This window comes from Punica granatum, chromosome 1 (genome assembly GCF_007655135.1).
Source record: "Punica granatum isolate Tunisia-2019 chromosome 1, ASM765513v2, whole genome shotgun sequence".
In the NCBI taxonomy this organism is placed as follows: Eukaryota; Viridiplantae; Streptophyta; class Magnoliopsida; order Myrtales; family Lythraceae; genus Punica; species Punica granatum.
This window is the reverse complement of record NC_045127.1, coordinates 603,424-624,932: the sequence shown is the minus strand read 5'-3', so window position 1 is coordinate 624,932 and position 21,509 is coordinate 603,424. Positions and strand designations below refer to the sequence as shown.

Here is a 21,509-nt window from a genome sequence, read left to right as displayed (position 1 = left end):
TGGGTCATTATGAAAAGAAAACTCGGTCCCAATGTCTTCAATGGTAACGAAGTTAATAGTATATTTGGTAATAACTTAACTTAATTTTATATTTTATTTAATTTAACAATACAATCATTACTTTATTATTTTTTTTTTCAAATTATCTCTCATATTTTCTTATTTATTATTTAAATTAATTTTTTAATATTAAATTATCTGAACTATTCGATATTTTTTTCAATTCAACAATGCAAACATTATTTTTTTATCTCCTTCAAATTCTCTCACATACTTTTTTCTAATTACTTTTGCTTTCATATTCTCAAATAAAACTAAATCAAATTATATCAAACTTAACTTGGTTATCAAAAGCTATGTAAGTTTTATTTAATTTGTTTTAATTTGATTTAAGGAGATGAAGACAAAATAGTTGGAAAAAGTACGTGACAAAAATTTAATTTAATGATTGTGTTATTGAATTGAGAAAAAAGTGTTGAAATTGAGAAAACGTGTTGAATAGTTGAGAGAATTTAGCATTAAAAAATTAATTATAATAAAATATAAGAAAAAGTAAAATGATAAAAAAGTAATGAATGTATTGTTGAATTGAGAAAAATGTTAAGTTAAATTAAATTAAATTTGTTTTTGTAAAGAAATAAACCAGACTTTTTTATAATTATATTCTTATTTTCTTTTCTTTATAATAAATAATGATTAATCAATGGACACGAAAATTTAGAAAATCAAACAAGCAAATTATACTTTGTGTTTAGTTTTAGAATTGAGTTGAGTTTAATTTAGTTTAGTATCCACAAAATTAAAAACAACTCCATATGGGTGAACTTCGCATGTAGTGCAAAAATTTGACACATAATGGAAGTATCTTAGTCAGAATTAAATCGTGAATTAAGAATTAGTCTCGATCATGAGTTGAGAATGCCTCTGAGTTATCATGATAAAAATATATACGTGTGTGTGTGTGTATATATATATATATATACATGGATTGTGTTTCCCAGGAAACTGATTGATCTCTTGTTTTTGGTCTAGAAGAACCATGGAGTACGTCGAACCGATTATAATGAAATCTTTGACCCCGCGATAAGGTGTCATATTTTCACTATCAGTGAGGTTCCCATATACTTATGTACTAGATAGATTCTTCCTTAATTAGACAAACTAAAATAAATAAATTAGACTAATTTATATTGGACGAAGAGTAAATCAAGAACTAATCATAGATATTGCTAGGGACCAGAAAATTGGTCCGATCAGTTCGGTCCGACTTACTATCCTGGGCCCACATTGATACTCTAGATTTAGTAAGTAAATCATGTTGAGTATATTTCCTTATCTATATCTTATAATATTTATCATATTATCTGTAGAATTTTCTGTTAATATATCATATAAGATATTATTATATCTCTAACAATATATATGACAAGTATATTTACTTGTTATTTGTTATTAAATATTATGCACGGATTACGATATCATGATGCAGATATCTCGGGACTCCTATAAATAACTCTCTAGGTATTTCTAAATCCTAAATTCAATTCTTCTATCTTTTTTCAATATAGTCTCATTTAAGTATCGGAGAGAGAAATCAAAATTCCCTCCCGTTCTTTCCCTTTTTGCATGTCACTCGAGACTCGTGATCTACACGTGATTAAGATCCGAAAATCGAGATCCTAATAGACATGAACATTTTAAAAACTCTTCCACCATGGAGATCGCAAGACTGTATAACAAGTTAAACTAGATCGGATCTGATAAAAAAAAAAGTGAGAATTTCCCTGCCAATGCCATACGAACATATATATACATATATACATATATATATATATATATATAAAATATGTTGCAAATGTGTCAAGGCAAGAAAAGGGAAAGGCTGATCATTCGTACATCGGGCCACGACGTCTGCAAACCAAACTGCTCTTTCAACCTGAAATCACATGCAAGCAAATGGAGACCCCTAGAAACTACGTGTACTTGTTGTGTCTGCGTTCTGGAGGAAAGTTTCCAACCGCAACTCCCGACCTTATTATTTCTGTTGACGGTTGATTTGGAATTTTGCTTCTCTTGTCATTTAGTTTAGTGTTTTTTTTTTGTTCTCCTATAAACAGAAAAACTTAAACAGCATCTCTGTTTTTCTCTGGGTTTTTCGAAGCTGTCTGGTGTTAAAATAGTTTGGAGGAGGAATTATTCAGACTGCTGACTAAAATGGTAAATATTGTTGGCATGGTACAACAAGAGAGGTGGATGACATTGAGTACTCTCAGGTCCATATCATTGGAGTTCATATTGTAGTAGTATGGGCTACGAGGCCGAGCATGGACAATAAACCATGGCTCTAGAATTTGAAAGATGAAAAGAATGGATCTTGATTCTATTTGATATTTCATAATTGTTATGGCTCGTGTAAGTAACATGCATGAAACACGACCAACAAACACAGATAAATTGTAACCGAGACTGTAAAATTATGAGGCGCTTCGAAGAAAGATGATTCCTCCCGGGAGAGACTGGAATCCCTCCACGTTCATTCGAATCCGAGAAATGGCAAGATGACTTCCAGATTGCAAATTTAATAATAGAGGAATGACACTCTCTACCTTAATAGATCGCCCCAATGTCGAACGGTAGCTAGCGTGAGCGCATAGGATTTTATTTTATGGTGCGGAACTGAACGGTTGGATGGATCCCATGTTGAATCCTCTGCTTTCGTTTGAGCACACAAAGGATTTTAAAATTGGATTTTCTTATGTTTTGGGATGGGATGTTGAGAATGAGAAAGGGATCAACTGCCACATCTGCTGTCCTCTCACCGTTTCTGTACGCAGACACTTGACTTGCAATTTGCATGGTCTGTCCCGTTTCACTTTGGGCACAATCTATCTTGGCTAATTGGTTGACATGGGCCTAATTTTGGACCGGAGACCAAAACGAATGGCCCAATTCTGGCCCAGGACGTAATGCAACATCAGGCAATTTGGATGGACTCTGGGCCTAATTGTGGTCCACAGACCAAACTGAATGACATGGACTCCGGCCCATGAAGGGAATGTTCTCCTTTATTTATTTATTTTTGTGTGTCACAGACTGTTGTCCTTTTTTTTTTTTTTTTTACTCTTCTTAATTTCCATCTGGCTGGCACAGGCGCATATGTACGTTGGTCATTCTACATTATTACATACATCGGATACTACAAATTGATGTTTCTAATGAATGATGAAGTGGTCCGGTCCCACCAGCGGGCTGGGCCACCCATAATAACTCAGGAATTTGGGCTGTTGGATATCTATTTAGAGATATAGATATTTTCCTTGGTAGGCCCATGATAACGATACATACAACCGGCCGGGTCCCGTTTCGAGATCCAATGAATCCAGTTGCCAATTTATTTTATTTCAGAGTTTTGTTCCTTAGATTAGATGGAAGAGTTTTTTTTTTTCTTGATCTTCCTCGAACACCATCGAATTCTCCTCCGTTCCCTACCAGTCCCAGGTACAAAGACTTTTTTTAACTCACGAGACATGTTGTATGATTCCAGGCTTTTTATCTTCTTTCTGTCTCTGTTGTTTCTCTCCATTCCCATTATCCATTTCCTGGGGATATAATATGGACGAGGAAGATCGAAGAAACCTGATTAAAGATCAGATTCTCCATGATTGATGATGCATGCTTGATATCGTCTCTCCACCCATCTTGGTAACAGAACAGAGATGAGAAACAAATTTGTGAGTTTACATGTGAAAAAGTTTTACGTTTTTTCTTTTATTTTTTTATTTTTTTTTATTTTGCTGTGGGGGGAAGTGAGTGATTCAATCGTTAAGCTTATTGATTTTTTAGTTAGTCGTACATGGGATGTTCTGATTTTTTTTATCTTTAAGTTATTATTATCCTTTCTCCCCCCAAAAAAAAGGGGAAGGGGGGGTTGGGGACTTCTGCTGATCTTAAAGTTTATGTCTATCCACAGTTGTTTTGTGATATGAATTTTCTCAGCTTGTTCTTGTTTTGGACACTTTCTGATTCTGGCTCTGTCTCCTGCTTTTGTGCATGCCCCTGTCTGAAATGAAAAGCTCCATGCTCCGATTCTTTCAGGTTCTTGTTGCTGCGTCTCTCGAATTGCGAAGTGGCTGATGCAATTGGTTCCCGATGGAGGACTTACCCGATCCATTAGTGTGGGAGATCTTGGGCAGGATAAGGAAGAATGTAGATCGAAACTCGGCTTCTTTATCCTGTAAGCGCCTTTATGAGCTCGATAACGACCACAGGCGTTCTCTTCGGGTCGGGTGTGGGTTAGACCCTGCCAACGAGGGCTTGATGTCTCTCTGCCTCCGCTTTCCCAACCTATCTAGGGTAGAGATTACTTATTCGGGTTGGATGTCCAAACTGGGAAAGCAATTGGATGATCAAGGGCTGCTCATCCTCTCCAGTTACTGCCCTTACTTGACCGATCTCACCTTAAGTTACTGCGCGTACATTACCGATGCAGGTCTTAGGCACTTAGCGTCTTGCTCCAGGCTGTCGTCCTTAAAGTTGAATTTCAGCCCGCGAATCACGGGCTGTGGAATACTGACTCTTGCTGTGGGATGCAAGAATCTCAAGACTCTGCACCTCGTCCGTTGTATAAATGTGTGCAGCGCAGAGTGGCTCGAGTACTTTGGCAGGCTTGGAACTCTAGAGGACCTTTTGATCAAGAACTGCCGTGCAATTGGGGAGGGCGATTTGATTAAGTTAGGCAGGGGTTGGAGGACGATCAAACGGCTCCAGTTCGAGGTGGACCCAAATTATCGGTACATGAAGGTTTATGATCGGTTGACTGTGGATCAGTGGCAAACACAGCGGATCCCTTGTGAGAGCTTGCTCGAGCTAAGTCTGGTTAATTGTGTTATCAATCCCGGGAGAGGTCTTGCCACGGTTCTTGGTAAATGCAGAAACTTGGAGAAGGTTCACTTGGACATGTGTTTTGGGGTTCGGGATAGTGACATTATCGGATTAGCTTGTGTTTCCAGTAAGCTCCGCTCTCTGTCGCTTAGGGTCCCATCAGACTATTCCCTCCCGCTTCTTATGAACAATCCATTAAGGTTAACCGATGAGAGCCTAAAGGCCGTGGCCGAGAACTGTCAGTTGCTTGAGGAGGTCAGAATATCATTCTCGGATGGGGAGTTCCCTTCCTTCTCTTCATTCACCCTCAACGGGATACTCAGACTAGTCCGGATGTGCCCTATACGGGTCCTTGTGCTTGACCATGTGGACTCTTTCAACGATGAAGGGATGGAAGCTTTATGTTCCTCTAATTCCCTGGAAACTCTGGAGTTGGTCCGGTGCCAGGAGATAAGTGACGAGGGTATGCAGCTTGTGGCACAATTTTGCCGATTGCAAGATTTGAGGTTGAGGAAATGTCTCGGGGTAACTGATGACGGGCTGAAACCGCTCGTGGGGTCAGGCAAGTTGAGGCTGCTCTCGGTGGAGGATTGTCCACAGATATCTGAAAGGGGCCTTCAAAGTGCAGCCAGATCGATTTCCTTCCGGCAAGATTTGTCATGGATGTACTAATCTTCTGTGCTATTCACATGCTCTATTGTTCCCTTTTTTTTTTGTCGGTGGACCTATTGTTCCCATTTATTTGACACTATTTTCGGCTCATCAGATTGATCTTGCATTTACTTTTGTCAGTGCTCCAAAATCATTACTAGAATATATTTGTATGTATCACTAGGGGTGTTCGGTTTCGAAATCCTACTTTTTTTCACAATACCTGTACCCTACCTTGTAAGGAACATGTTTCAAAATTTTGGAACCGAACCCTATTTTATTGAGTCATGGAACTGGAACCTACCCGAAACTTGTATTATCCCACAGGTTTCGGGTACCATGTTGGAACCTGTAAATAATTTTATCTCGTTAAATAAAATCGAAAATGTCTCATCCAAAATTAATAATTACGCATAATAGAATGTCGATATAAATTTAGATTTAATCCACAATATATCTACAACAAAGAGTAATATGTTTCATCAATTTATCTACAAAATTAAACATCTATAATACGATTAGGTTTCATCAAGGATACACCTATCATCGTCAAAACAAAGCTGTTGATGATAAGGAATACGAAGCTTCCATCAAGAGAAGAGAGAGACTGAGAGGAGAATAAGGTAAAGTAAAAGGGAAAATATATCTGAATATAACTAGAAAAATTATTATTTGGTCCAGATACCAGTTCCGGTTCCGATTCTAAATACCCCATATGCAAGAACCGGAACAGAAATCGAAATCTGTTTTCACCGGTTTTTAATTTTAATACTCGGACCCTACCCTCTTTTCACTACGAGCTACCCAGACCCTACCCTAACGAATATGTTCCAACCACTTCTGAATATATCCGGTATCCGTGCACACCGCTATGTATCACTATGTTGAATTAAGCGTGTTAATACATATAATGCATGTGAAGTGTGGATTCCATATGGTTATCAATGTAGATCCTTGTTTGCTGCTAACAAGTCTCTTGGTAGCAGAAAAGCAGCCGTTGATTCACAAATATCATTCTCAATCGATTGGTTTGTCGGCTCACTGAAGCCAAGATATGCTTGCCATATATACGGAAAAATATCCAGGGATTCAACAAATAAAAAGGGGGCAATTATTTGTACGTGATGTCAATATGGCAAAGCGTATTACTTTTCTTTTTTCTTCTTTTTTTTTTGGTAGCAAAGAGTATTTCACTCTTTCAGAAGATTTGCCCTTCCGCTGGGGGCCACTTGAGGATTTCAATTCAGAGCATAATTCTTCCCACAAATGTTGAAATGGTCTTCGATTATGATGTTGCAGCAGTTGAAGCGAGCAGCCACAATCTCGGCAGAGTCAATTTCAGGAAATTTCCCAAAGAAAGTTATCATGTTTTCGGCTTCTTTGGTGGTCCCATATTCTCGGAAGAGTCGGGCTTGCGCTTGATCCCCAGGAAATGCTCAACCTATAAGATTTGCCAAAATGAGAAAAGATTCTATTAGAGCAGAGCTGGATGCTGAAATAGAAATATCTAATCTGTCCTAAGTTAGAACCATACAAAGCTAATCATCAGCCACCTTTCTAAGGCTTGTTCTTTTTTTTGATGCAATCTAAGGCCTGTTCAATTTAGAGACAAAAAGTCGAAAGAAAAGAGAAGATGCTGACCTTTCTATCACCAAGCATGGGTGTCAAGCTCCCTGTATCTTTCTCGATCGTGGCAAAAGCACTTCTTGGATCACTGTTTTGACTGCAAAAATACATCAAATATGAGATTAAGGCATGCAAAGCAATTCGATCCATACAAAGAAAGTAGGTGCTGCAACTCTTTTATTGCTTTTAAGGGTAGGTGCTCCAACCCATTGTGATGGATTTCCTATTGAGACTTCAGTACCCATTGATGAAAGTAGATATAACCTATTTTTCCTCAATGTACAAGTTCATACGAATTCAGATTTGACATTTTTGCAACAATTGTCTCTCTTCCCCAATCTACCACGACTCACACAAGTTCAATTTAACATGAAACAACAGATAAAATTTATTTATATAGAATAAAAAAGCAAAGATAAGTGGCTTACCCAGGCTTCACATGTCCACTGAGCACCAGATAAGGTGTCTTCATCTGGACCTGAGCCTCTCGCATCCTCTCGGCAGACAGAGATGGAGTGTCTGCATTTTTCATCTGCTTCAACTTCAACTCTTCCTGGTATTGCTTCATACGTTTCTCTTGCTTCCTCTTTCCAGGCCCTTTGCCATGGAACGTATGTGACAGCGAACGGAATGCTTCTTTAGGGGTTAGCTGCAGATACAAACAAGAGAAGCTTCAAGTAACTAGATGGTTTCACTATTTGGAAGGAAAACATGGTGAAGTGTGGCCTGCTTATAACTCATTAGTCCTTCCTCAGCACCCTAAGGGATGTCCATAGGGCTTAGCAAAACAATTTTACTAGCCTGACCATGTGAGCACAACGACCAATTCCTAAGGCAAGATATAACTTTACATGTAGCATTTTTTTTTTCAATAATTTGGAAACTACCAATTGACTAACCTCAATCTAGAATATGCGTTGGTCTTGATGTATAATAAACAAAAGAATATTCTATCAACTAGGAAAAATAAAGAACAACTAGATTGGGAAGCTTATAGAGTTTGAGAATAACTCACAATTCGGCCAAATTCATCTCTTCTCTCAATTCGGATCTCTTTAGTTCCTTCATCATCTATGATGCCAACGAGCTTACTCTTTTTCTTGTCCATGTTCCTACCACCCCACTCAATGGTTTCTTTGAGTGTCCCCCGCTCCTTTAGAAGCTTCAGTGCCCCAGACAAACCTTTCCCTACAGCTGCTTCATGAATTGTTTCGTCTGGAGCTATCTCCTCCTTGTCCTCATCAAAGGAGCTGTCATCATTTCTAGTTTCATTAACTTCTGTCGGTCCACCAGCCTCATCCTTCTGTTCGTTATCAGATGCAACCGGTACTTCATCTTCGTCCATGAAGACATCTTCACTATCAGGCTTACGAGATTCTGGTGAAGCAAGCATAAAGTTAATAGAAGTTGAAATAATATACGAGCTAGCAAAGCATTTGAGAAAGTAAAATAGATAAAGCCACCAGATGCAACAATACATGCACAGGCAATATCATGCAGTCTCTCAAATTAAACATTACCTTCATTAAGCTGGAGACCCCAAACAAACTCTTCCATCTCAGTAATGACAACTCTGTTCTCCTCCGCTTCTGCTGCAGCTTGATTTTGATTTTCAGCTGTCTGGGTGCTGGGAGTGGTAGTAGCAAGGAATGCAATCGCTTTAGGACCAGAAACTTCCTCTTCTTTTTGCTTCTTCAAAGCTAATTTTCTTGCTCTTTCCAAAGACTGGTAAAAATCTTCATCATCATCCAAAATTGCATCATCTTCGTCCTCCTTTTTGACAGGAAGATTTTGCTCCAGCCGCAATAGTTTAGATGCCTCCTCTGCTTTCGCATAAGCTGCTTGATATGCATTATTTCTCCTTTCAGCCTCCAATCTCTCTTGCTGTCCTCTGATAGCCTGCCTCCGTGCATCATTACGAGATCCAAGATCCGTAGCACCCAACCCAGAAGAAATTGCTTCCGCTTCAAGGGCATCTAAATCCAACTTCTCTTTCTTCCTCAATGATTTCTTTTTCTTGGGCTTTTTGAATTGTACCATTTCTTCTTGAGTGTAGTAATCCAATGACACCCTCGAAGTTGAGGTGAGATTCTCAGAGTGGCTGCTTGTTGAAGCACCTTCCAGCCTTCTTCTGAGCTGAAATTTTGAATGAAAGAATCAAATAAGCATCACTATCCCAAAATCTGATCAATCATAAAATTTACAAAAAGTTATTACCTCTTCCAGTTTCTTCTCAGCTTCACTAGTCAAGCGTCCCCTTGCATCAAGAGTAACCCCCTGCAAAACGATAAAGTAAGAAACTACAGCTAGCTAAATTTTGTCATCCTCAGCAAAGGATAATCTCTAACCAGAAGTTTACCTCATCCTTAACGGGTTCATCATACTGTGGAAGTATCTTCTTCTCTGATGCTGGATCATCACTGAATCTGTAATTCATCATAACCAATAATTAGATTTCAAAGCATTTCAATTCAATTCAAAATCATGAATTGTGTTCTGGAAGACTGTATGTCCCAGGCCAAACAATTGTTTTTCTTACTTATCATCATAGACACCGGTTTTCTTCTTAGAAGCTTTGTAAGCCTCATCCCTCCGTTTTTGCTCTCCGATTTCGACATTCTCCAGCATATCAACCTCTGTACATCAGTTTGAAAACGAAAAATGTCAGACCATGAACCTTCAACTGGCCAAAAAGGCACATAAAGTAAATAATGTAATCCAATGATATTCACCTTCATTGATGTCCCCATCGGCAAGTATGCTTTGATCTTTCAATGTCAGAACCACAGCACCACCTTCAATAACCTTATCAAGGCCATGAAGTACTTTGACACCCGCTAAATGATCTGTCAAAAGGTGTTCAAAATGGGAGTAAGAATTTATCAATTTGATAGTCTTTAACCCCCTTTTTTTTAATCTAGCTATATGATAAAAAATAAGTAAAAAATTACATGATTGGATACTTCCTACAAGATTGGAGAAATCTTACGAGATGTCTGGCGATCCTCCCCCTCATCTTCTTCAATATTGTCCTGTGAATTTTTACAGGAAAGAACAGTCAGCACTACACAGTAGAGGTAAAGCGGAGAGCAATTTTAACAGTGACAACAGATACAATCTCACCTGTTCCTCAAATAGTTTTGCAAGTTGTGCAGCCTTCTCTTTTTCTGCATTTCTTTTCTCCTCAAGCTTCCGGCTCCTACCAACCCAATCCATTACTTCGGAAACACCTTCAGAGTTTTGCTTTACCCTTTCTTCTTTTGCCCTGAGGGAAAGATGTTTAATGTCAAATGTTGGCATGTCAAAAATCACATCAAATGTGAGCACTGCCGAGACTTGGCGAGCCTCAGAAGCTATTGATTGCATATTGCAAATTCAAAAGTAAATGCCGAGGTGTACTACACACATCATAAATCTTTCATCTCGTCACACCCTACTAGAAGTAAGCATATGCCCGGAAGAAGTGATCGCACAAAGACGTAAAAGCAAACAGATTGAAAAACTGGGTTTTCCTACACAGTGTAGCTTATAAATTATCACAGAATAGCAAGGAGAAATAGCTTTCACTTACTTAAGTATGCGCGCCTCAATCACAGATGTAGACATTCTTGCTCCATCCGAGGGGGAGTTCTGCTCGTGCCCAGCAACATTGCCATCTTGCTCACGGTCTAACTTCACTCTATCATCATGATGATGCGCTTCATCCCCTTTCTTGCTCACCCTCTCCTTATCCTTCTCCTTGTCCCCATCTCTCTCTCTATGATGCTCTCTCTCCTTCTCCTTCACTCTGTCCCTCTCTCTGTCCCTGTCCTTCTCCCTGCCACCTTTCTCTTTACTCCTATCCTCCTTCCCTCTCTCCTTATCACGGCTTCGATGATCATTCTCCTTATCAATCTCCCGGTCCCTCTCCTTCGCCCTGTCCTTTCGATCTCTATCTCTCTCCCTCTCGCGCTCCCGCTCCTTATCCCGATGCTTGTCCCTGTCTTCCCTCTGATCCTTCCTCCTGTCCTTATCCCGCTCGTCCCTGTCCTCCTTCCTCCTATCTCTGCTCGAAACTCTATCATCCTTCAACTCCCTGTCCCGTTCCTTACTCCGCTGATCCTTCTCATCCCTCCGGCTGCGATCCCCTCTGCGATGCCTGCTCGATTCCTTGGACCTGTCATCCCCATTGTCTTCGAAATCGTCATGTATTTCCATCGGTTCGCACCCCTCAGCTCTCGAGTCGAACCTCTCCTCATCCATGGTAGGCCACAAACCCTAGGACTTCCCCGCGCGAGGTAGATGTCAACTGTAGAAAGCAATTGCACACGTAATTCTGACCAGGCACTCACTGAGCTCCGACGCAATAGAAATCTGTGCCCTAAGCTCAGCTGACGGATGAAGAACGACCGAAGAAGGAGTCATGTAAGAGGCTTCTCTGTTCGTTTATATGAATGAATGAATGAGCAGTGAAGAGAAAAGAGGAATAGCCGCCTAGCCGGAAAGGGAAAGAGAGTGAAAGGATCATTATGGGCCGAAAGCCCAATAAATAAAGGATCACGATATAATGGGCCTACTTTCGGGCCGACAGTCTGGGCTGCAAGTTCATTTTCTTAGGTATCGGAGGACTTCGAATTAATTCCTTCCAAGGCACACATGCATATATATATATATATACTGCTGTATGCAGAAAAACTTAGAAAAGATAATAAATCGAAACTGTATACAGGATAGACATTTATGACTATCAGTTCTCATTTAGGAGTGTGGCATGGCGAGACTGAAATGGAAATTACTATATTCAGGATAAGATAATATTTATCAGCTTTAGTTATGTTAGGGACCGGAAAATTGGCCCGATTTATTAGGTCCGACTTACGGTCTTGGATTCACATTAATACTCTAAATTAGGTAACTAAATCCTGTATATTTTCTTATCTATATCTCCAAAGATTTTTGATATTATCTCACGAATATTCTACTGATATATATATCTTATCTACGATATATTATTTGTTATCTCTAACCATATATATAGCAAGTATATCTATTTATTATTTGTTATTAAATATTCTATACAGATTACGATATTCGATACCAATATTTAGGGACTCTAATAAATACCTCTCCAGGTACCGTAAATCTTAAGTTCAATTCTTTTTACTTTCCTGTACACTCTCTCATTTAAATATCGAATAAAGGGAATCGATATTCTTCTCCCGTTCTACCCATTTTAGCACATGATCAAGGTCCGAAAATCGAGATCCTAACAAGTTCATTTAGGAGTGTGGCATGGCAGAAGGGTTTGTAAGTTGTTAGAGTCCAAAATAATCCGGTCTTGATCACGTGTAGACCACGGGACTCGAGCTTCCACGAACACCACATGAACAACTTGCAAAAGGGCTCCGATGCTTAAATGAGAGTATGGAAGAAAGGAAGAAGCTCTATGTTCCTCTAATTCCCTCGAAACTCTGGAGTTGGTCCGGTGCCAAGAGATAAGTGACGAGGTTAGGCAGCTCGTGGCACATATTTGCCGATTGCAAGATTTGAGGTTGAGGAAATGTCTCGGGGTAACTGACGACGGGCTGAAACTGCTCGTGAGGTCAGGCAAGTTGAGGCTGCTCGCGGTGGAAGGTTGTCCACAGATATTTGAAAGCGGCCTTCAAGGTGCAGCCAGAACGATTCCTTCCGGCGAGATTTGTTATGGATGTACAAGCCTTCTTTGCCTTCTTTGCTTTCTTTGCTATTCACAGGCTCTATTGTTCCCATTTTTTTGATCGGTGGACCTACTGTTTCCATTTATTTGACACTAGTTTTAGCTCATCATATTGATCTTACATTACACTTTCAGTGCTTGACAATCATTACTAGAATATATTTGTATGTATTACTATGTTGAATTAAGTGTGATAATACATATAATGCACGTGAAGTGTGAGTTCCATATGGTTATTAATGTAAATCCTTGTTTGCTGCTAACAAGTCTCTAGGTAGCAATAAAGCAGTCGATGATTCACACATATCATACTCAATCGATTGGTTTGTCGGCTCATTGCAGCCAAAATATGCTTGCTATATATGGAAAAATATCCAGGAATTCAAAAAATCAAAAGGGGGCAATTATTTGTACATTATGTCAGGAAGAGTATTTTTCCCTCTTTCAGAAGATTTGCCCTTCCGCTGGGGGGGGGGGGGGGGGGGGGGGGGGGGGGGGGGGGGGGCACTCGAGGATTTCACTTCAGAGCATAATTCTTCCCACACATGTTGAAATGGTCTTCGATTATGATGTTGCAGCAGTTGAAGCGAGTAGCCACAATCTCGGCAGAGTCAACCCACAAAATTTCTCAAAGAAAGTTTTCGTGTTTTAGGCTTCTTTGGTGGTCCCCTATTCTCGGAGGAGTCGGGCTTGCGCTTGATCCCCAGGAAATGCTCAAATTATAAGATTTGCCAAAATGAGAAAAGATTCTATTAGAGCAGAGCTCGATGGTGAAATAGAATTATTAAAATTTGTCCAAAGTTGGAACCATACGAAGCTAATCATCAGCAACCTTTCTAAGGCTTGCTCTTTTTTTGATGAAATCTAAGGCCTGTTCAATGTAGAGAAAAAAAAAAGTCGAAAGAAAAGAGAAGATGCTGACCTTTCTATCACCAAGCATGGGTGTCAAGCTCCCTGTATCTTTCTCGACCGTGGCAAAAGCACTTCCTGGATCACTATTTTGACTGCAAAAATACATCAAATATGAGATTAAGGCATGCAAAGCAATTCGATCCATACAAAGAAAGTAGGTGCTGCAACTCTTTTTTTGCTTTTAAGTGTAGTTGCTCCAACCCATTGTAATGGTTTTCCTATTGAGACTTCAGTTCCCATTGATGGAAGTAGATATAACCTATTTTTCCACAATCTACAAGTTCATAACAATTCAGATTTGACATTTTTGCAACAATTGTCTCTCTTCCCCAATCTACCCCGACTCACACAAGTTCAATTTAACATGAAACAACTGATAAAATTTATTTATATAGAATAAAAACGCAAAGAAGATAAGTGGCTTACCCATGCTTCACATGTCCACTGAGCGCCAGATAAGGTGTCTTCTTTTGAGCCTGAGCCTCTCGCATCCTCTCGGCAGACAGAGATGGAGTGTCTACATTTTTCATCTGCTTCAACTCTTCCTGGTATTGCTTCATACGTTTCTCTTGCTTCCTCTTTCCAGGCCCTTTGCCATGGAACTTATGTGACAGCGAATGGAATGCTTCTTTAGGGATTAACTGCAGATACAAACAAGAGAAGCTTCAAGTAACTAGATGGTTTCACTATTTGGAAGGAAAACATGGTGGAGTGTGGCCTGCTTATAACTCATTAGTCCTTCCTCAGCACCCTAAGGGATGTCTATAGGGCTTAGCAAAACAATTTTACTAAGCTGACCATGTGAGCATAACCACCAATTCCTAAGGCAAGATATAACTTTACATGTAGCAGATTTTTTTTTTCTTCTTTCAATAATTTGGAAAAAACCAATTGACTAACCTCACTCTAGAATATGCGTTGGTCCTGATGAATAAAGAAAAGAATATTCCATCAACTAAGAAAAATGCAGAACAACTAGATTGGGAAGCTTATAGAGTTTGAGAATGACTCACAATTCGGCCAAATTCATCTCCTCTCAATTCGGATCTCTCTCTTTAGTTCCTTCGTCATCTATGATGCCAACAAGCTTACTCTTTTTCTTGTCCATGTTCCCACCTCCCCACTCAATGGTTTCTCTGAGTGTCCCCCGCTCCTTTAGAAGCTTTAGTGCACCAGACAAACCTTTCCCTACAGCTGCTTCATGAATTGTTTCATCTGGAGCTATCTCCTCCTTGTCCTCATCGAGAGACCTGTCATCATTTCTATTCTCATTAACTTCTGTCTGTCCACCAGCCTCATCCTTATGTTCGTTATCAGATGCGACCGGTGCTTCATCTTCGTCCTCGAAGACATCTTCACTAACGCTTACGAGATTCTGGTGAAGCAAGCATAAAGTTAATAGATGTCGAAAATATATATATACGAGCTAGCAAGGCATTTGAGAATGTAAAATAGATAAAGCCACCGGATGCAACAATACATTGCACAGGCAATATATCATCCAAAGTCTCACAAATTAAAGATTACCTTCACTAAGCTGGAGACCCCAAACAAACTGTTCCATCTCAGTAGTGACAACTTTGTTCTCTTGCGCTTCTCTAGCAGCTTGATTTTGATCTTCAGCAGTCTGGGTGCTGGGAGTGGTAGTCGCAAGGAGTGCAATCGCTTGAGGACCAGAAACTTCCTCTTCGTTTTGCTTCTTCAAAGCTAATTTTCTTGCTCTTTCCGAGTAAATCTTTATTAAGATATAGTAATCTGTGTATCAGATATATGACTGTATATAACAAGTAAACATGCTTATCACATATAGGGTTAGAGATAGAATAATATCTCATAAAAATATTCATGAGTTAATATCAGAGATATTATGAGATATACGAGGGATAATTGTGGAGCAAATATATCCACAAGATATTATCGATACGGTGTATCAAAGTGAGCCCAAAATGTTCGGGCTAATTTTGTGGTCCCTAGCAGTGATCTTTCCACACGCAGTATTTGGTGAAAACTTTTCAAACCATGATTTGATTTAGATGTGACATATTCTGAGATTTTAAGATAGATTAACTGCAAGGAATGAATATAGATATGAGAAAATTGACATTCGTATCAACAACCGGAGAGAAATAGAAAAACACGAGTAATTCTTGACGGGACTTTACTGAAATAAAATACAGCTGCAGTATAATGAGTTAGGGTCACCAAAGATACGCTAACTAATCGTACATTGGTTCTCTTATCAGGCCGAAAATCTCCCAAATGGAATTCTCGAAGCGCAAAGACTGCTAAAAGATTGATCGGTTTTACTCCTATAGTTACAAAGAGCTAATCCTACAAAGGAGTCGAGAAGAGCGAGTATAAGATTAGTTGACACCATCCACGACAACCCTCATTCTCCGCTCATGTGAAAAACCAAAAGCTTCCGATTAAGAATCTTCTACCGGGAGGTTCAGGTCGGGCAGCTCAAACACTGTTTCTCGATTTTTTGGATTTTCAGTATCTGGAACAAGGGCAGATGGATGACATTGATCCCGTGCATTTATCGCCCGCTGCTCTTGGAAACCAAGCTGCAAGAGTGAAACAAAGGAATTACAAAATTCCATAAGGCAAATTTTCAAATGCTCGGTTTTATGGCGTGTCACAGTTTATGGCATGTACAGTTTCATTCAAATTGGATATATGCTCAGTTTTATCTACAAAAACAATTATCATAAAACGAGTGGAGCTTAGTAGCCCATGCACACTCGATCGGGAATGTGTCCTTCAAAATATATAGACAACAAACATCTCCGAAGGATGTTGGCGTGCAAAACAACATACATAGCTCACCTTTAGTTTCTTCAGCCTTTCGTTCATGGCTCTATGTTTCTCGATGAGTACGTGCAAGTTTGCCAATTCCTACAAACGATAAAAGAAAAATACCAATATTCATCTAAAGAGTGCGATTTTGGGAGTTCTAAAAATAGGAAAGAAGTATATGTGAGCGAATGAATCATAGGAAAGATTAGAAATCGCACGTGTCCCAAGCTTCTCTGTTCATTCAGCAGCAAACTCTCCTCCTCTTGGAGCTCAACTAACGTCCTCTGCGGCCAAGAATCACTTCGACTTTAGAGTTGAAAGACCGGCATGCATATGGTACTATGTAGTGAATGAATTTGTTACCTTTTTCCTTCTCGACCTCTTCGTGGTTGTTACCCCACTCGGGTTGACGGTCCTTGAGGAAACCTATCATTCCCGTTAAACCTCGATTACAAATACATAGATATCAAAACAGTCCACTGAGCATGTAATAGTCTCAAAGAAATATGCTAGTTATTGTAGGAAAAATCGGGAAAAAAAAAAGGAAGAAAGAAAGAACAGAGACAAAAAGAGAGAGAAAAAAGGGCGTCATGCGGATAAACATTTGACAAAAAGAGCAAGTGGGCGACAGAAGTGGTCCCCACATAAATAGCTGACCCCGAACCAAGTGGCATTGTTGGCAGTGGCTCCCTAGACTCTTTGATTTAATTTAATTTAATTTTATTTAATCAGATAAATATAAAAATAATTTTAAAAAAATATGTGCTAGAATTAAAAATAAAAATAAAAAAGTAACGATTGTATTATTAAATTAAAAAATAATGTTGAATAATTTAAAATTTTTAATATTAAAAATTAATTTAAATAAAAAAATATGAGAGTGAATGAAAAAAAAAATAACTATTGTATTATCGAATTTTATTACCAGACAAATCAGCCACGTGACAAAAAAATAACCGCTGCCATCCGATAAAAAAAAAGAAAAGAAAACATTTATGGGCCCCACTAGCTACAGTAGCTGGCGGGTTACCCGAGTGACGACAGCCCAATCACGACCGCTCATCTCGGCCGCAGATTAGAACAAAAGGGCGGCCGGCTGTGGTGTGCGCACACAGGGAACCGTGAGACGCAGGACACTGGATTATTCCACGGCATAAAGAGCACAGATAAATCCACTCCCCACCACCACAACACGCTTCAACAAATTGCAGAAGCAAACCCATTTCTGCCACGACAATACGCCATCGAACCGTACTCCTCTCTGACCAAACTGCCCTTCCAACCAGTGTTATCAGAACCGGACCGGATGATGAACCGGAAGGGGTACGGGGTCATGGGTTTATGGGTCCAACCGGGGGTTCGATGGGTCGGACCGCTCGTTTATTTAAAATAAAATAAATATTCATATTATTAAAAAAATTATGATAATTAAGATAAAAGTATGATGATTTTAAAGAAATATAACAATAGTATAAGAAAGTATCTATATTTAATATTTCTTACTTCAAATAAATATTTTATTTTAATAAGTACTTAAAAGTAGAGTTAAAAGAACAAAAAGTGGTGGTGGCTTGGTTGGTAGTATGCTAATATGAAAAGCAAGAGGTCATGAGTTCAAATCCTTACACAACCAACCAATTTTTACATTAAATAGGAAACCCATAAAAACCCATAGAACCGGCCGATTTAATGAAATTTTGCTTAAAACCGGCCGGTTCAATGGGTCCGGCGGTTCAAAGCTGCCATTTCGGTTTTTAGGCGAACCGGACCGGACTTGGTGCCGGTTCCCGGTCCGACCGGTCGAACCGGCCGGTCCGGTCCGGTTCTGATAACAATGCTTCCAACAACGAAATTATGCATAAATCTTTTTTTTATTATCATTATTTTTCGTTATGTCTCCAATGATGAAAATTCTCGTAACTTTTTTCTTTTATTTTTTCAACATGCACGTCTAACATATCGAAAAAGATAATCTCAAAATATTGCCAGAGTTTTTCGAAGAGGCTGACTAGAGGTCACAGGAATGAAAAGGAAGGAAAGAATATGAACGGAAAGTACGAGTTGACCCTGGACGGTGGAGTTTCTCTCTCTCTCTCTAGCACCTGGCATTTCAAGGGCCATCGGGGAGAGCTTTGACCGAAACAATTGACTCATGATTAAGAGAGCACGTTATGGTTTAGATGATATAATAAATAAATAAATGAAGTTAAAAGACCATGTTGTCCTCTCCCAGAAGTATGCCAATCCCGAATTTAATATATTATTATTAATATATGTATGTTTAGTTTATTACCAGCAAAATATATATATATATATATATATTAATTGTACCATACATTTCCATAGCCTCGTGGCACCCATAAAGGCATGGGACAGTTCTGTTCTGGCTCTTCTGACCTATATATCATTATGGAATCTAACTATATTCTTGGTTAAATATCAGTCGTTTTTCCTCAAATACTTTTTTCTTTTCTTTTGTTTCATTTGCATAAAGAAAAAAAAAAGAGAAAAAGAAATGAATGAGGGCTTTTCCGGAAATCACCAAATGTAATGCAAGTATGAAACAAACCCCAAGAGCAAGAAGGGGCCCGACGAGCAGCAGTCACTCCGGAGACCGTGGACGTGACGTGGTCGCTCGCTGAGGTGCCACCAGACGGACATTGGACGTAAAATATCGGAATTAGCTGGGCTATTTTGTTCCACAAAATTAATTAATTAATTAATTAATTAAAGAAAGGAAAAGGAAAAACAATTCGGCCACTGCCACCAAACTCAGTAGACTCTGACCATCGAAGCGACTGGCCCAACCAATCTTGAAACATCCACCCGATCCATCAAAATGAAACTTCTTCCTCCCCCCCCCCCCCCCCCCCCCCCCCCCTCCCAACCAAAAATAATAATAATAGAACAACGAAATTTCTACTCCACAGCTTCTTTGATGGAGCATTTCCAATTCCGATCGAACGAAAATCATCGGGGCCGGGAGTTCTAGTAAACAAATCTGATATTGCCGAATTAAAGTTATAGTTCTGTACCGTATTATATATGAGCGGTCCCAACCTTTGGTTCATGATAACGTCTAATTTATAAAAGTGTCTGAATGGGTCAATCAATCTTTTTCCCCCACAAAATAAAATAAATAAGGGCTGAAAAGACTAAAGTTGAGCTAAATTAGTAATGTGTGTATGATAACACGTGATTGGCAAGCAAACGTAAAAAGAAGAAGGGAAAAAAGAAAAAAAGAAAAAAAGAAAAAGGGAGTTTCGGAATTACGAGCAGAACGAACCTTAGATCTCGGCTTGGCGGCGGGGAGGCTCGACTCCTCGAGGCCGTCAGCGGAGGAGGTGGCTCCGCTCCACGACAGCGGCGTAGTCGGACTCGCCCGTGTGGGCTTGGCTGCGCTGCCCTTCTCCGGAACCGAGGGGTCCGGGCTCCTGTGGACTCCCTTGGACGAGGGCGACCTGCGCTGGCGGACGCTCCAGTCTATACGAAGGGAGGAGGGGGCGGGCGCGGCTGGCGAGCTGTGGAGGAGGAGGAGCAGCTCCGCCACCGCGGAGTCGTCTGACAGGGCAGCCTTTATCCACTCCTCGTCCTCGCTGATGACCATATTATAGATAGATATGTACACTCAGGGGTTCGTTTTTAAGAGAGAAACAGAGAAGAGTAGGTCTAGAGAGAGAGAGAGAGAGAGAGAGATAATGGAGGCTTAAAGAGAAGGGACGGAAAGGAGGAAAGTGGATAATCTGAGATCGAAGATGAAATGTTTGTGTGTGTGTATAAATATATATATATATATGACCGGAGAGAGGCGGAGGCGTTTTAATGTTAAAAAGGTCGGGTCGAAGAAGATGTGTGTGTGTGCGCGTCTGTGCGTTGGGAGTGGAGAGATAGAGAGAGAGAGAGAGAGAGAGAGAGAGAGGAATTGTTATTGGAGTGGGGAATTGTTTTGCTGGGGCATGCTTTTTTCTTAACTATTTTGTCGATGGCCCCACCAGCGAAACTCGTGGCAATTCTGCTTTTCGGTCTCTTCCTCTCTCCTTTTCTTTAAATATATTATCTAATAACAAATAAAATTAAGAATTTGATCTCACAATTTTTTGGCACAGATTGTAATTCGAAATCTTGTTTCTTAATAAGAAAATAATTCTTTATATATTACTGTTATTAGTTTAAAGAATGGGCTCGAAGAAGTATGTTCACGGAATCAAAAGTAGCACAGTGATACTTATCTCACCGGTTCAATTAGAGGTTACATAGTGAATACTTATTAGGACTACCCTTATTCTTGTATTAGTTAATTATGATATATCTTTCATTATACAAGATCTTGTGCCTCTTTTATAATAAAAAAATATTCAGGGAATTTGTATGTTGGTTTTTTTTTAATGAATATGTTGTATACAGTTAGTAATAGTAAAAAAGGTGGCCATAAAAATAGTAATAGTGACAGAAAAATGAATGGCCTTATCAATTATGGGGATAAATAAACATTTGTACCGTTGAGATTGTTATTCACATTGAAAAAAATAAGGAATATCCATGGTTTTATATGAAATATGAGTACTACCACTTATCAGTTTAAATTTTTAATTGGAAATGGCCTTGAGCCCGTATGAGCATATGGAAATTCAATATTTACGTCCATCTTTGTATATCAATATTGAATAGCCTAATTTTAGAACTAGTTGTCAGTCATGATATATCCTATGCTCTTCTTAGAAAATGAAAAAAATAATAATAATAAGGGAATGCATTAAATGGTAGTTACAAGGGGAAGACAATGATTTTTATGTGCATTCGCATGTTTATTGTTTCAAAACGATCACGAATTGCTTGCTTGCTTGTTTGTTTGTTTGCAATTAAAATGTAAATTGAATAAACATAACACGACTTACTGCATGTGATAAGCATCAAATAACCCACAACTTTTGAAGAGACGAGAGAA

The 21,509-nt window shown here is 39.3% G+C and overlaps 3 protein-coding genes across 7 annotated transcripts; 1 reads left to right on the top strand and 2 right to left on the bottom strand.

Annotated features, from left to right (window-relative positions):
• Positions 1-3,346: 3,346 nt before the first annotated feature.
• LOC116199850 (F-box/LRR-repeat protein 14) lies at positions 3,347-5,745 on the top strand. Of its 5 annotated transcripts, none has more exons than XM_031530415.1 (2): positions 3,347-3,498; positions 4,096-5,745. In XM_031530415.1, the coding sequence occupies exon 2, from the start codon at positions 4,150-4,152 to the stop codon at positions 5,551-5,553; it is 1,404 nt and encodes a 467-aa protein (XP_031386275.1). In that variant the 5' UTR covers positions 3,347-3,498; positions 4,096-4,149; the 3' UTR covers positions 5,554-5,745. The 5 variants fall into 5 exon arrangements, with proteins under 5 accessions (XP_031386275.1, XP_031386292.1, XP_031386300.1 ...); XM_031530432.1 differs by having other exon boundaries at positions 3,388-3,498; positions 4,074-5,745; XM_031530440.1 differs by lacking the exon at positions 3,347-3,498 and adding an exon at positions 3,505-3,702.
• Positions 5,746-6,557: 812 nt separating this feature from the next.
• On the bottom strand, positions 6,558-11,594 carry LOC116199841 (SART-1 family protein DOT2). Its single transcript, XM_031530395.1, has 12 exons — positions 10,730-11,594; positions 10,282-10,423; positions 10,148-10,190; positions 9,891-10,004; positions 9,698-9,794; positions 9,518-9,584; positions 9,376-9,435; positions 8,679-9,294; positions 8,174-8,535; positions 7,587-7,807; positions 7,174-7,255; positions 6,558-6,973 (listed from the first exon to the last, which is right to left on the bottom strand). The coding sequence occupies exons 1-12, from the start codon at positions 11,398-11,400 to the stop codon at positions 6,896-6,898; spliced, it is 2,553 nt and encodes an 850-aa protein (XP_031386255.1). The 5' UTR covers positions 11,401-11,594; the 3' UTR covers positions 6,558-6,895.
• Positions 11,595-15,854: 4,260 nt separating this feature from the next.
• LOC116215844 lies at positions 15,855-20,487 on the bottom strand. The gene is made up of 5 exons (XM_031515503.1): positions 19,851-20,487; positions 16,928-16,990; positions 16,783-16,848; positions 16,595-16,663; positions 15,855-16,332 (listed from the first exon to the last, which is right to left on the bottom strand). Exons 1-5 carry the CDS (start codon positions 20,169-20,171, stop codon positions 16,192-16,194), a joined length of 660 nt encoding a protein of 219 aa, XP_031371363.1. The 5' UTR covers positions 20,172-20,487; the 3' UTR covers positions 15,855-16,191.
• Positions 20,488-21,509: the final 1,022 nt, after the last annotated feature.